Source organism: Miscanthus floridulus, chromosome 6 (genome assembly GCF_019320115.1).
Source record: "Miscanthus floridulus cultivar M001 chromosome 6, ASM1932011v1, whole genome shotgun sequence".
Classification (NCBI taxonomy): Eukaryota; Viridiplantae; Streptophyta; class Magnoliopsida; order Poales; family Poaceae; genus Miscanthus; species Miscanthus floridulus.
In genome coordinates, this window is record NC_089585.1 from 137,237,226 (window position 1) to 137,252,135 (window position 14,910).

A 14,910-nucleotide genomic window follows, 5' to 3' on the forward strand; every position below is an offset into this window, starting at 1 on the left:
GCCATTTTTTTTTTTCCATTGGGACTTCCTTCTCAGTCAGTGCAGTGTGCATGTGGAGCTGTAAAAACGGATCGGTGCCTGCCTTTTTCGACGGTTCTTTCTTCCCATTTCTTCGCAGACGTACTGTTGGTCGATCTTGTACTAGCTATAGCTATAGTGCTATACTCCCCTACTGTTGGCAACATGGAAATGGGACGTGATGATCAGGCTAAGGGCATGTTTGGTTTTAAACTCCTGAAACTTTAGCTCCTAGAAGTTTTAGGCAGCCTTCTAAAACCTTCTAAAGGAGTGTTTGATTCTACCTCATAAAACTGACTAAAGACAATAAATGCAGTGGCAAAAGGACCATAATGCCCTCTCCAGTTACCCCTGGCGCTACTCTCTTTCTCCCTCAGCTCCGCACGCCACTCTTTCTCCCTCCAGTCTCCTCCCCACTCCTCAAATGCCGCAGCCACGCCTCACATACGTTCCGCCGTCGCCGCCGCTTCTTCCGACAACGTCGCCGTCGATCCGCCGCCGCCGTTGCCAGATCCACGCCCGCGCTACCCGGATCCGCATCCCCTTCACTCCCCCTGACCTCTTGCTTCTTCGCTCAAGCCTCCCCCTCACCGGCTCCTTGAGGGATGGCGGCCACCGCCGCCGGCGTTGGTCCCGCCGCGGGGAGGGTCACCAGCACTGCAGGACACAGCGCGGCGGGGCGGACGGGTGCCTCCGCCCTCCCTACGCCCAAACGGCAGCTGCTACGGGTGCCCGCCACTGACGCCTCGGCCTCCGGCCCCGCCCACCAGGGCCTCGTCCTCCGACCCCGCCGGGGGAAGGACGGGGTGGTGGGGCGCGCGAATACGACGGACGGAGTGGTGGGGCGGCCGCCAAAGGTGGACGACATGGTGGTGGGCCGCGCGGAGGCGGTAGAGGCGGGGGTGGACGGGCGGCCACCCGAAGAGGTCCTCGTCGGCGGACATTGCCAGGCCGCGGCGGTGGAGATTGGAGCGGAGCCGGTGCCGAACGCCGTGGAGGAGCGGGGGCGCCGCGGCCGGCCCGTGCGGCGGCGCGAGGGAGCGGGGGCGGCGGATCCGGCGGCGCAAGGGAGTGGGGGCGGCAGATCCGACGGGCGCCGGCGTGGAGGAGGGAGGGAGCGGGGGCGGCGGCGTTTGGGACGTGGGTGCGGGGGCGTGGGGGAGCGTGCGGTCGGAAGGGGTACCCCAGGTTCAGGATGAACTTTAGGAGCTTTTAGGAGGGGGTGGAGCTACTAAAGTTTTTGGCCCTCCTAAAGTTTTTAGAAGCTTTTAGGAAGGGGTGTTTGGTTCTTTAGGTAAATTTTATTCAGATTTTTAGCTTCAAGTTTTTAGGAGGGGTAACCGGGACTAAGCTTGCACGTTCCATCTCAACTGAAAGCAAGAACCGAAACTGAATCGTCTGAATTGGTTCGTCCAGAGGAAAACGAGAACAGCTGAATTGTTTCATGCGAAACTTTTCTCGACAACTTTTCTCCTTCTGCTGGCCAGAAATCAGAATTCCTTCAGAGATGTGGCAACTCTCAAGCAGGAGTAATTGATAATTGGCATCGGTCAGTTCCTTGGCCAGGCCGGGCCCTCGTCTAGCCGGCGGTGGTGCCCGTGGCCGTGTCCAGTGTCCTCCTGCGATAGCTGCTACTGCTAAGCGGTAGCAGCAGACAGACACTCCCTCCCTCCAGGGCAGGCTCCAGCTGTTATTAGCTTGAGCTTTGCGAGATGGGGACCACATATTGCTGGCTAGTGTGGCCTAGTGTAGGGGCCTGTTTAGTTGCATCCCAAAACGCTAAATTTTTTAAGATTACCCGTCACATCAAATCTTTGGACACATGCATGAAGCATTAAATATAAATTAAAAAATAAAACTAATTACACAGTTTAGATGAAATCTACGAGACGAATCTTTTAAGCCTAATTAGACTATGATGGGACACTATTGCCAAATAACAACGAAAATGCTACGGTAATATTTTATCAAAACTTTTGGCATCCAAACTGGCCCCAGGGCTCTCCTCCTTTGACTGGCTGACCATGAGTGAGTGAGTCCATGATAGGCTGGAAAGCCGAGCAGTATGATGCGCTTGTCACCTAGCGTGCTCTCTCTCTCTCTCTCTGGTGTGGCGAGTGGCGTAGGGCAGGAGGAGGAGGCCATGGCCATGGACGTCAGAAAAGGAAGCCCAAGCACTCGCTTTCCGGGCGCCCAAAGGCTCCCTGTCACCGCAAAGTGACTGAAAGCCTGTCCCTGCTGTGATGTAAAGAAAAACTTCTTTTTTTTTCCTAAGAGAAAACTCTCATTCAATGAACTGACCGACTCAAGCGCTGAAGAGTGACCCGGTGAAAAGACTGAAGATTACTGTCGTCTGTGAGAGGGACTGAGGGAGGCTGGAATTCATGACGATGACCATGGGTGCAGAATGTGAAACTTGAGCAGAGGAGTGACATCAGTTTGCACAAGGAGATACTGCACCACCTGCAGCTGAGTTGCACGTCATGTGCTGGTAAGCTACGCAGCCACCAGCCCACACCAATGCATGCTCAAAGTGTAGTTCCATTAGGCTGGCAAGCTGCAACATGGAGGACAGGAATAGTTGCTTCCGAATGAGCACCTGCTGTAAGATTAAACTACTGCAAATTGGGCAGCTCGCGGCAAAAACAAGTGTCTTTGGCTCATCTTGCAGATACAGAGCTAGCATACTACTAACATTCAGAGAAATTAGAATGTGCTGCACTGCATTATCATCATGTCACATGCTAGCTAACTGCAGCCACAAGTGTATTGGCCACTGGGTGTTTTTTTAGAGTCTTTAAGAATTGGGGAGACACAATGAGGTGTACGTGACTGAGGCATGCTCATGCCGAAAACGAGGTGAAACTTTACAGGCATGTCACCCTCTGTGATTTCTTCGTATGGAGTCCTCCAAGTTTCTGTGTGGTCAGCATCAGCATCACCGTCACCACTGAACGCAGCCTGACAAGTCCCTAATTACATTGACACGCTATATACAGTTAGTTTTCCTCCAACAAATTCAGAGTTCGATTGTTTACTGCTTCAGATTAAGAAACGTGCGTTTAGTTTCGATGCGATTAGTTGATGCTATGAGGTTTTCGAAAAAAAAAATAGTTGATGCAGTGCAAGAATCTGAATGATTTAGGAAACAACGTGCAATACAACTCTTTGCCGGCTAGCAGGCGCAAGTTGTTCAAATTCTAGTCCTAGGAGAGCTGTAACAGCAATAAGGAGGGGTCCAGTCAGATACTCTCCCTCCGAGATCCAATCTGGATCGAATAGATTATCAAATTTGCTCGCGCATACACACACACGCCAGATAGAAAATTGGAGGACATCTGAAGATCTTTTACAACAACAACAACAACAAAGCCTTTAAGTCCCAAACAAGTTAGGGTAGACTAAAGTTGAAACCCAGCAGAAACAATCAAGGTTCAGGCACGTGAATAGTTGTTTTCCAAGCACTCCTATCTAAGGCTAAGTCTTGGGTATATTTCATCCTTTCAAGTCTCCTTTTATTGCCTCTATCCAAGTCAACTTCGGTCTTCCTCTGCCTCTCTTCGCGTTACTAATATAGTATATCTGAAGATCTTTTAATCCCAAACAAATCTATCGTCTCTAGTAAATTAAGATTCTTTCATTCTGCAGAAAGTACCTTTGATCTGAACTTCTGGATGCTGTTACAAAACAAAAACAATGTGGTTGCCTGGATCAGATTGACTGTTTAGGTTCGGTTCTTCAACAGTCCGAAGAGAACAACTGTGAACAAATCCATTTGTTCTCGCAAAAAAAATTATGTTCAGTCTTAATTGTCTCTGACAGCATATACTATATTAGTAGTATTATATCATTGTATGCTTGCATGAACACAACAGCTGCACTGAACCTGGACTGCCTTTGGACATGATCTAGGATGCGAAGTTCAGCTGTTTTGCTGGTAATAATATATATCAAGAGAAACATCTTCAGGGTGCATGCCAGACAGCCAGAGTTACTCCACAAGAGCCCAAGGGAACCAAATTAAAGAAGTAAACAGCACATGCTTGGTGTCCTTCTGTAGATGAGAATCCAATGACTGTCACAATACCAAGTGTTCATCAGAACAGGCCAACTTCCAGCCTGTTGAAATCAGAATTATGAGATATCCTCTTACTAGATCCATATATAGATAGTAGGTATACTAAAAGGCGTCGTTTTAGTCTACACAGGGTGATGGGGAAATTGCTGAACTATTACAAGCTAGGGATCCAAAACTAGTAACAGAAAAGCCTGCAGAAGCAACTCTAATGGAAGTTGTACTTTCTGGGTCTGGGAAGTGTTAAAGTATGCATTAACTTTTTTTCTCGAACGTGCCATTGGCACGGTTATATACATTTTTATTCTTATTGGGAATCAAGATTCTAGTATGTTGAAGTCAGCTTCTTGTATTTATTGAACATGATGAAGACTGTCCAAAGTTCAGTGCATCAGCTTGAACTTCATTTACTTTGTTGAATATTGTGATTCTTTTAGAATCAGTAGAAGCTGCTAGCTGACAGACAAGACATCATGGAAAACAGATTGTCGTCAGTGTACCATTTTTACAGTAAGATAATTTGATCTTTTCCCCCCAATCGACAGTGGAAGGCTAGAAGTTAGTCGACAAAAGCATAGAGAATTATAAGTTAGAACACAACACTGAGTGAACATCTTCTAGGAACTCTGCAAACTATCCAAAAGGAATTTAGCATTTAAACTACAAGTTCCGGGTCGCAAATGACTTCTGCAATATTACAAACCTTAATGACTCAAATCTTCAGTAAGCCTAGGCTTACTGGAGATGTATGATTTGTACTTCAACTGCTTTCCTCTTAATGAAAAAACGTACCACGGTCGTCAAAAAGCTACAGATTCCTTAAGGCAGTGATGAATGTTTTGTATAGGTTGGCTGAGAACCAAAAGTTTCCGAGGATTCACAAGAAGTCTTCGGTACTAATAAAACAAATTATAGAAGTCTTCAGTACTCCGCGAGATGAATTTATTAAGTCTAAGTAATCCATCGCCAGCACATGTTTACTGTAGCTTTACTGTAGCACCACATTGTCAAATCATGAACTAGTTAGGCTTAAAAAATTCGTCTCGCAAATTAGTCACAATCTGTGCAATTAGTTATTTTTTTAGTTTATATTTAATACTCTATGCATATGTCCAAACATCCGATGGGATAGAGACTACTCCCTCTGTCCTAAAATAGAAGTCGTTCTCGCTTCCCAAATAGTCAACTTTTTTAAACTTTGACCAATTATATATAAAAGAATATTAATATTTATAATACATAATTAGTATCACTAGATAGATAGATCGTTGAATATACTTTTATAATAAATTTATTTGGAGATATAAATGTTACACGTATTTTCTATAAATTTAATTAAAGTTGAGAAAGTTTGATCTACACGTATCCCATAACAATTTCTATCTTGACATAGGGAGTAAACTTTAGGGGGCAACCAGACACCAAAAACTCCCTTCTGCCTCCTGTTGTCCGGTGCCTGCTGCATGTGAAGTTTTCTGCGTCACCAGAATCCCATTGCCATCGACGTGCAGACAGGCACGGATGGATTGCTCCCTTGGGAGCTGCAACTGTGGTGAGCAGAGAATAGGCTGCAGGCTGCATCAGGATCCGGTATCTGGTTGGCACTGGCAGGCCACAGCTCCTGCGACACTGGTATCTGCTGTCTGCGTCCATGATCACATGGACGCATACTACCGGCGTAGGGCTGGTAGTGCCAGCCAATGGGGCCTGCTGTGCTGTATGGGTGCCGATGTGCTGCAGTTGGGCATGAGAGATGTACGATCACACCACATTGTGCGTGTACAATGCAACTGTACGATGGTCAAAACGATGGCCCGACGCAGCAGCGTATGAATTGATCATTTGGGTAAGTACAATGCAACTGTACGATGGTCAAAACGAGTAGCTGCATCCAACGTGTCAAGTCACATGGATGCATTGTACTCCTACTATAGTACTGTCTCTCTATAAAAAAAAAATGTGATTTTGAGTTTGGATTGGATCGAAGTTCCTTAATTTTAACTGAATTTATCCAAAATATTATCAATATTTATAACTCTAAATAAATGCACTATAGAAATATATTTCATTACTAATCTAATAACATTTATTCAGTATCATTTAGCCTAACTTTAAAATATTTGACGTGAAGATTACATCATTTTTTGGACAGAGGGAGTAATTCGAACTGATCCATACCAGCACGATGACAAACAGTCAAAACACTCGAACCCTTTGCACTTCGTTTCTTCATCACGGCAATGCAGGTACCAAGCCACTCACCAGGAGTCAGCATTTTGATGAGGGGGAAATAAGCAAGCAACCATGTGCTTGTTGCACAGCAATATCACTGATCCGAGATAGGCAGAACAAAAAACAAGACCAGAATAACTAGGCAAGTTACACAATCAAACTGAAAAGAGATCACTATCGATATTTACCATTATTACAAAGCTAGCATAAAACTGTCTTCCACCTTAGCAGGGATTTAGGGCCAAATGAAAATTACTTGACAAGACACAATTTTCAGTAGGGCACCAATCAATCCAAATCCAAGTAACAAGCACAAAAAGGACAACGAAGATATAGTATTTGAGAACAGAAGAACCAGCAGTTTGCCATTAGTCTATCTTCAATATTTTGGTGTCCTGTTGGGTGCTCAATGCATCTTTGGAGGAACTACCGTAGCGGATATAGATCTAAGTAGACAATTGTGTCCTTAGCCATGATCAGTAGAAGAATCTTGAAGTAGATCAAAGCCCACTTCCTGGTAACATCATGGTGGACATAGTCCAGCAGGATCTCCTTGTGGAACATGTAGATCTGATGGAAAACTGGCATGACCAGAAGAGAAGTGGTAATGGGATTTTTTGACGTGAAAAGCAGAGCCGGGATCATGACATATGTAGCTCCTCTAGCTAGCTCAGTTACCCTCACTTTCAAGCTTTCATATGTCAATGGACTGCGTCTGGGTTTGGTGATAGTTGCTTCTAATGGGCTGAATGCCGTCACCTTTGTGGAGGCACTTTCCTGTGTTTTCAATTCATCAGATTGAGCCGTATCAGCAATTATCTTAGGCAGTGTAGAAGAGATTTAAGGTATAGAAAGAACATTGAATTTGCACTAGCAAACCAATGACTAGTGGGAAGTCAGAACAAACTATCAGAGGCATAAATGCTATAAAATGCACAATAGGACCCACCTGCATCTGCTGCACAGAAGATCCATTGGATGCTCCAGCAGAAAACAAGCGAGGGAATACTTGTGTGCCACTGAGTCGCGAAGTTCGCTCATACCCTAGAATCTGTTTGAATACTCAAAAGATGAAATGGCACAAGAATGTAAATTAATAGGAGCACAACCAAACGCTACATTGCTGAGAAAGATGGGATCAGAAGTAAAAAACACAACAAGTTCATTAAGAGGGCACAAACTGAACTTATTAAGAGTTAGGTACATATAGAATAAGCCACAAACCATGCATTAATAATCCAACTCTCCATGCCAATTATACAAATATTATGCTCCAAACTTTCAAAAGTGTGATTGCACAAGACAGAGAAGTTCTTTCCAATGCAAACAATAATTAGTAAAGCATTCAAGAAATACACAGACTCACAGTAAATGTCATGGTCATGGTAGTTAGAATATAAATGTCATAGTGAAATGTGACACTGTTTTTTGTGTGAAATTGGTAGTGCTTCCCTATAAAACTTCCTTGTTCCTTATTCAGGACAGTGAACTTAAGTTCCCTCCTCTATATTCAATCCTCCATAGAATAATGAACCATCACTGATTAATGCAAAAGAACTTTAGTAAAGCAATGGAAACAAAGTTCACACCAAGTGTAAAGAGTAAAGATGTGTCGACTAACCCAAGCAGGTTCTAAAGATGTGGTTACTAATCCTAGAAAATTCTTGAGGATATTGATCCTAGCAAAATTAAAAGGAAATGAGAACTTGTATGACAAGAAATACTTATATCAGTAGGTATGAGCTACCATGAAACCTGGTGGCATAACATTTAATTAGAAACAAGACCCCTGAATGTCAGCAAAGGAATGACATGTTTGTTCTCGAATAAGTTGCTACTGAAGGTTGGTATTGAAGTGAGAAGCTTTCCATAGAAAATGAAATAGAACAAGAGAATGTTTGCGCAAAGATACTCCCTTTGATCCAAAATGCAAGTTGTTTTGGTGGTGAAAAGGTCTACAAGATGACAATTTGACTAACAATTTCTATAAAAAATGTGTTAATTCAAACAGCATATTGCGAAAGTATTTGTCATGATCGATCTAGTGATGCCACTTTTTTTGTTGTCAGTCTATGCGATCACTTATCTGTTGATGGTCAAAACTTAAAACAGAATTGACCAACAACAATTCTTCCATTCATCTATCTAGACTATAAGCTAGCAAACTTTATAACTGCCCCCACAAAACGCAAGCGAATACGCAACGCGGAGAACCATAGATTCGATCTACAGAGACACATTGCCTGAGAAAAAAAATGTATATCCGGAGCAAGGAAATGGGCGGGGCGAGGGAGGGCGAAGGCGAACCTTGGGGAGGTCGAGAGGGGAGCAGACCGATGTTTGGCGCAGTGACGGGGCGGCGGCGGCCAGGTTTTGAGGGAGAGTGGAGAGCGCTCAGAGAGACCGGGCGCCGTACAGCGGCAACGGCGCGGCCGCGTCGTCGCGTGAGAGGGCGTGCGCTAGGGCTTTGGATCGGGTCAGCACTCGCGACGCCATTCTCGCCGTCTCTCCCGCCGCGCCGGAGGAGAGGACTGCAGCGAGAAGGGAAACTGGGAACGATGGTGGCCGACGACGCGGAGGGTATGCGAGAACATATGGTTTGGCCCAGTAAGGAATACGGCCCAGGTATGGGCTGGGCCAGCAAATGTGGTGCAGTAAGGACTAAGGAGTTCCGCTTTCGAGCCACAAAGCCTGGAATTGACTGACAAGTCAAATCCTTTAAATCTAGATGGATGGGTAGATAGATTCCATGATCATTTTACTTGTTCTGGAATACCAATTCGTGTAGCTGAATTTGTGATTTTGAGTCGGATCAAAAGGAAAAAAGCATTGACACGAGTAAGTTTTTTTTATCAACATGAGTAAAGTTTTCCTAGCTCTTGGGGCCTTGTGGAGGGGGGAGGAGGCAATGACATCCACTAAACTTTTTTGTAGAAAAAAATTATAGGCTTGACTTAAATATATGCTTAGAATAAATACATCCTCAGAAATTACATATAGGTCCACAAGAAATAAACTACCATACAACTATTTTCTGGCCCTATCCTCATTAGGTTTTATCCGATTACACTTATATCCACCTCGATCCATGTATAAAACAAGTGCAGCCAAACAAGCTTCGAAGGTGGTTTGAATCTATATCCACTTATTTCGTGTGTTTTAGGTTGGTCTACACTTTAAAGAAAAATATAAAACAAAGCATGCATGATCAGAGCATTGTTTGTAGTTGTCTACATGAATGCTTATCATAATTTCAACTATTTTCCGTCTTAATAGATACTCCCTCTGTTTCAAACTATAGGTTGTTTAACTTTTCTAGATACATAACTTTTACTATACATCTAGAGATGTCCATTATATCTAGATAAATAGTAAAAATTATATATCTAAAAAAGTCAGAATAAATTATAATTTGAAATGAAGAAAGTACAATTTATATGTATATTTTATATTTAGCCTTTTAGAAATTCTGGCATTTGTACCTGCATGCGTTGAAGCAAATTTGTTTCATCCCTCCCTCACTCTCTCATCCGTCTATCCTTACACTCTCACTCATCTTGTTTGGTATTAAAAGGAGCAAATTTATTTCAGTCCTCCCTCACTCTCTCCTATGTCTATCCTTCCGTAGATCCTACACTGCTACCTTCTTGTTAATTTGGTCACTCTTTTCACCGTCCGAAGATAGACTGTATCTTCCACCAACGCAGCGTTGGTTACTGTTTGGAGCTAAAAAAAATTGTTGGCGCTACGGGCGGGTAGCTCGCATTCCACCTTTCTTAAACTTAAAACAAGTGCACACAATAGCTACATATATTTAAGCTGCGTCAATCTCTAGTTAATTTTCTCATACGGGATTAATCATTCATTGCACCTAATATTTATTATGAGCCTTATAATTTATTTGATTTAATTTAAATAAAGTTGGGCCAATAGAATTAGATCTAACAAAGATAACTAGCTCGTTATCATTGTCATATATATAGACGGGTCCACGTATAAAAAGTCAGTTTTACACGATCATCACACACAGACACACGTACCTCAAATGGGGGGGAAAGGCAGATAGGGCGGTTACGACTGCTTATTCACCTCCATTTTATGTTCTTAGGAATAGGCATATTCTACCGACATTTATAGCTAGTGACTTAGTGTACCAAATTAAGGCCCCCTTTATTCTTTGAGTGTCTTCTTAGGCGTTGGAAATCCATTGATTAGTACTTAATCCTGCCGATTTATTCTTACCTCGACGTGTAAGTGGAAATAGATATGCCCATTCATTTCACGTTGACACTTCGAGAATGCAAAGTAGGGCATTAAAGAAATGGGCGGGGTTTTACGCCAATATGGCACTCCCAAACAATGTGCTGAAAGCTGAATGCATGATGTTTGATGCCCACTCAAGAATTGTTCTTCTTGTTGTACTGCAATCGGAAAAAAGGAAAACAGCTAGAATCGATTCAGTCCTTATGGAGTTATCTACAAATAAACTGAAAGAAGTCAGAGGCATGCATGTTTACTTGCACCAACGTTGCATTGGTTTCCCTGTAGTGTAAGACGAGCTCAGTTGAAGTTTTCAAAAAAGCAAAACTCTTGTTAATAAAGGTATAAATAAAATGTAATATTAATGATAAAATGGCATGGCACCTTGTGATGACGTACACACTCACTGGAACGGCTGGCAAATAGAACCCGACGACCACATATTATTTGTGGTGGCTAAATTCTGGTTGTTGATGTGATGATTTGTTGTAATGCACATTAAATTCAAAAAAATACGAACATCGAACGCCAAATTGAGGACTTAAATTTAGATGAGTAAATTACACCATAAGTAACATAACCAGCCAAGCTAAGCTTATGGAGTGTTCGGCTAGGATCTAAAAAATATTGTTCATGCTGAAAAATACTGTTCATGCTGGAATGTTGTGAGAGAAAAACACTGCTCCAGCTGAAAAAATAAGCCGAACAAGCCGGCTTAAAGTGCAGCCGAACAAGCCGTTAGTTGGCGTCATCATTTTTAGTAGCAGTAGATAGAGAAGAAATAAAATGCTGTTATGGCACCCGGCCGGCTCATGCAATTTTAATTAGTTCACGTCATCATTTTTAGTATGCATGCATCAGACGCTGGTATATTTTCAGCTCAGTGTGATCTTGGTGATGTAATGTAACTAACTGCCTTTTATTTTCAAACAAATTAAATAAACAAACAATCTGTAGAATGGTGGCCGGCCCGTGGCTCGTCCCAAAAGCAAAGGCGATCACAGAGAGTAGCCGCGAGCCTTCTCAACAGAACATTCGATTCCCTGACTAGCTATAGCTAGCCACTCCTCAAGATTGCACTGCCCCGGTGGCCACTTCCTCCAAAAGCCGGCCGGTCGGCCGGTACGGTGGAGATGGAGACTGGCCTCTCGATCGATCTGCTATATAAAGCCAGCCTCATCGATCATTATCGTCACCACAACTCATCATACATACATACATACACACACGCAACAGCTAGCAGCAGCATAAACTCTGAACCCTCAACTAGTAAGTTGAGGTTCGATCGATCGTTGGCACCATCATCGAGGCATCATCTCAAAGGAGAAGAGAAGGCGGCGTCAATGGCGGCGGCGGCGGACGGCGGCGTGTCGAGGCTGGCGTCGCAGCGGGCGGTGGTGATCTTCGGGACGAGCAACTGCTGCATGTGCCACGCTGTGAAGACGCTCTTCTCGGAGCTGGGGGTGGGGTGGGCGGTGCACGAGCTGGACAAGGTCCCGGGGGGCAAGGACATGGAGAAGGCGCTGGCGCGCATGGTGGGCCGCTCGCCGCCCGTGCCGGCGGTCTTCATCGGCGGCAAGCTCGTGGGCCCCACCGACCAGATCATGGCGCTGCACCTCCGCGGCAAGCTCGTGCCGCTCCTGCGCGAGGCCGGCGCTCTCTGGCTCTGATGATGATCTGTGATGAATCACTGCGCATATATGCATGCATGCGCGCGCGCTAACTCATCCGCTGCCTTACGCTATTAGATGCTTACTCATCATGATCCGATCGATCCATCAAGCTATATATATATATATACTGCTCTATACGTAGTATGGCCTACTTCCAATTGATCCAACATACGCAGTGCCTGCATCGGCGACTGGAGGGCCGACAGTACTAGCCGGCCCGAGGAATGCCGACAGGTTAGAAAAAAAAGCTGCCGCAGGCCTTATCCGCTGCTGTCTGCCGTTGGCACCCTGTCGCCTGGTTGCGTAGGCCTATGGGCTTATGGGATGCCGACAGAACGCTACATCAAGCTTTTTTATAACAGCTTGTAAATTTACAATTAATCATTAAAAAACATTATTTAAAGAAAAATACGTCATCCGTCCCGTGTTGTGGTGGCGTGGTGGGCAGGGCAGGTCGTGACGTCTGGCGAGGTACCTCTAAAGTCTGAACTGGCCGCGGCCTGCTGGGCTGTCCATGTCACGCACAGACCCACCGTACGGCATGGGGATGGAGAGCAACCGCCAAATCTACACAACACGCTGAATTGCCAGACTGACATTGCAGAAGACACACAACACATTAAGGCCCCGTTTGGCAGGGTTTCTCCACCGGCTTCAGGAGCTGTTTGGAGCCGTTTTCAACCAAACGGGGTAAAGTAAAATAGCTTCATTTATGAAGCCCCTAAAAACATGCTCTCACAGTGATTTGGGGTGGGATGGAGTCAAAAAAGTGGCTTCCCCCGGCTCCTCCTCCAGGCCCCTAAAAACATGCTCTCACAGGGAAGTCATTTTGCCAAACGGTTTACCAAAACCGCTTCAGCTCCACTGGTGGAACTGTTCGTGGAGCTGAAGCAAAAAAAATGGCTTCACTAGTGAAGTGAAGCCCGCCAAACGGGGCCTAAAACGAGATTTTGAATAATGAGAGAAAAAAATTGTAGAGGTTAAGGACCCTTTTGAATTGGACAAAGCAGTGAGTGAAAATTATGAAGGTCCGAATACGCCTATGTCCTTTTGCTAACATGTGTCCGCAAGACCGACGAAAAGATAGAAGAATGCATCCTCCTACTGCTTTTGAACGATATATCTATCCAAGTATGCATAACGAACTTTGTTTTTAAACGATAAATCTAGGCAAATATGCATAACAAAATTCTTTGATTTTTCGTGTAGGCATTAAAGCTTACTTAATTATCTGGTCTGCCGGTGATGTTGACTATAAGCTGACCCTTAATTAGGTCCAAGTCCCACATGAGCACGGTGCACACTGCCATGGTAGGCCCACCACGTCCACGGCCTTGCGTAAGCCAGCACCAGCAACTCGACAAATTAAGCGAGAAATACACTCTAGAAATATATTCCAAGGAAAAATATAACGAAGCTAATTTTGGATAGATGTGTTATGGCGCTGGTCCACTTTTTTCTATTAATAAGCTATTTTATTAAATTACATTATAAAATTAATGTATATGTAGGACAAAGCTAGAACTATGCATGTAATAATCGTAAAACGGGTGTAGATATTTTCCTATTAGCAAAAAGAGAGAAAAATTTCTAGAGATTAATTGTTTCTCTCACCAGCAATAGGCAGGCAGTAGCAGATGATGGTGCACTCACACGTGGTCGTGGTTGGGGTTGGGAATTGGGATGGGAGCTGACCAATTGTGTGAACCAGTCTGTCCTGATCCCGGTCCCGGTCCCGGGGGGCTTCTTTGGATCTGTTGGCAACTGGGAAGCAGTACGTACTCCGTACTTGCTGCGGTCGGTGGGTGATCCATGCTATGCTATGTGTACGTACTCCTACTTGGAAAGAAATGCGTTCCCTTGGACTGCACCCGGTGACTCGCTCGTAGCTAACCTGCATTCTGTGCATGCCCCGGCCTGTGCGCCGCCGCCGCCGCGTGCATGCATGTCCAACGGCGGGACACGTAACACGGATATGGATGCCACGTACGGACGCACTACATATTTCTCGAACACCTGTCGTACGTGTAGAATGTGTACTAGATAGTGCATGTCGCGGCCAGGGGTCCAGCCCGATTGAGTTGTTTCATCAAATTCAAAGGCTGCATGCAGCTGCACCAGCACATAGATGCATGCACACGCGACACAGGCGCAGCGCACAAGCACAGACGGCCGCACGAGAGGGGGCCGCGCTGCGCTGCATTCTAATAATGTGCATGCTTGCCTAAGAGGAGGTTTTCAGTTCTTTGAACCCAGATATATGCTCGGGGGCTGCAACAAGAGAGGTTTTTAGTTCTTTGAACAACTCAGATTCAAGACCCTCCAACTCTTTGTTCCAAATAGCAAGAGGCTCGGGGGCTACACTCAGTGAGTGCACTTTTTCTTCAAAAAAGCGCACATCAATCAGAAGAAATTCTTCAAGACAGGAGTTTTAAAAAACATAAGATTCAAGATCCTCCAACTTTTTGTTCCAAATAGCAAGAGGCTCGGGGGCTACACTTAGTGAGTGCATTTTTTCTTCGAAAAAACGCACGTCACCAAGAAGACTTCTTCAAGACAGACCACTTCAAGGCCTCAAGACAAAAAAAAACCCGGACCGATCTATATCCGAGTTCTTTTTTATAAAGAACCCGGGTATATGCTTAGGAGCCC

The 14,910-nt window shown here is 44.7% G+C and overlaps 1 protein-coding gene and 1 pseudogene across 1 annotated transcript; one reads left to right on the plus strand and one right to left on the minus strand.

The window, feature by feature from the left end:
• Positions 1 to 6,492: 6,492 nt before the first annotated feature.
• On the minus strand, positions 6,493 to 8,837 carry LOC136459812 (succinate dehydrogenase subunit 4, mitochondrial-like; annotated as a pseudogene).
• A 3,041-nt stretch (positions 8,838 to 11,878) lies between these two features.
• Positions 11,879 to 12,442, plus strand: LOC136459813 (putative glutaredoxin-C2). Its single transcript, XM_066459655.1, has one exon. It carries the CDS (start codon positions 11,929 to 11,931, stop codon positions 12,253 to 12,255), a length of 327 nt encoding a protein of 108 aa, XP_066315752.1. The 5' UTR covers positions 11,879 to 11,928; the 3' UTR covers positions 12,256 to 12,442.
• Positions 12,443 to 14,910: the final 2,468 nt, after the last annotated feature.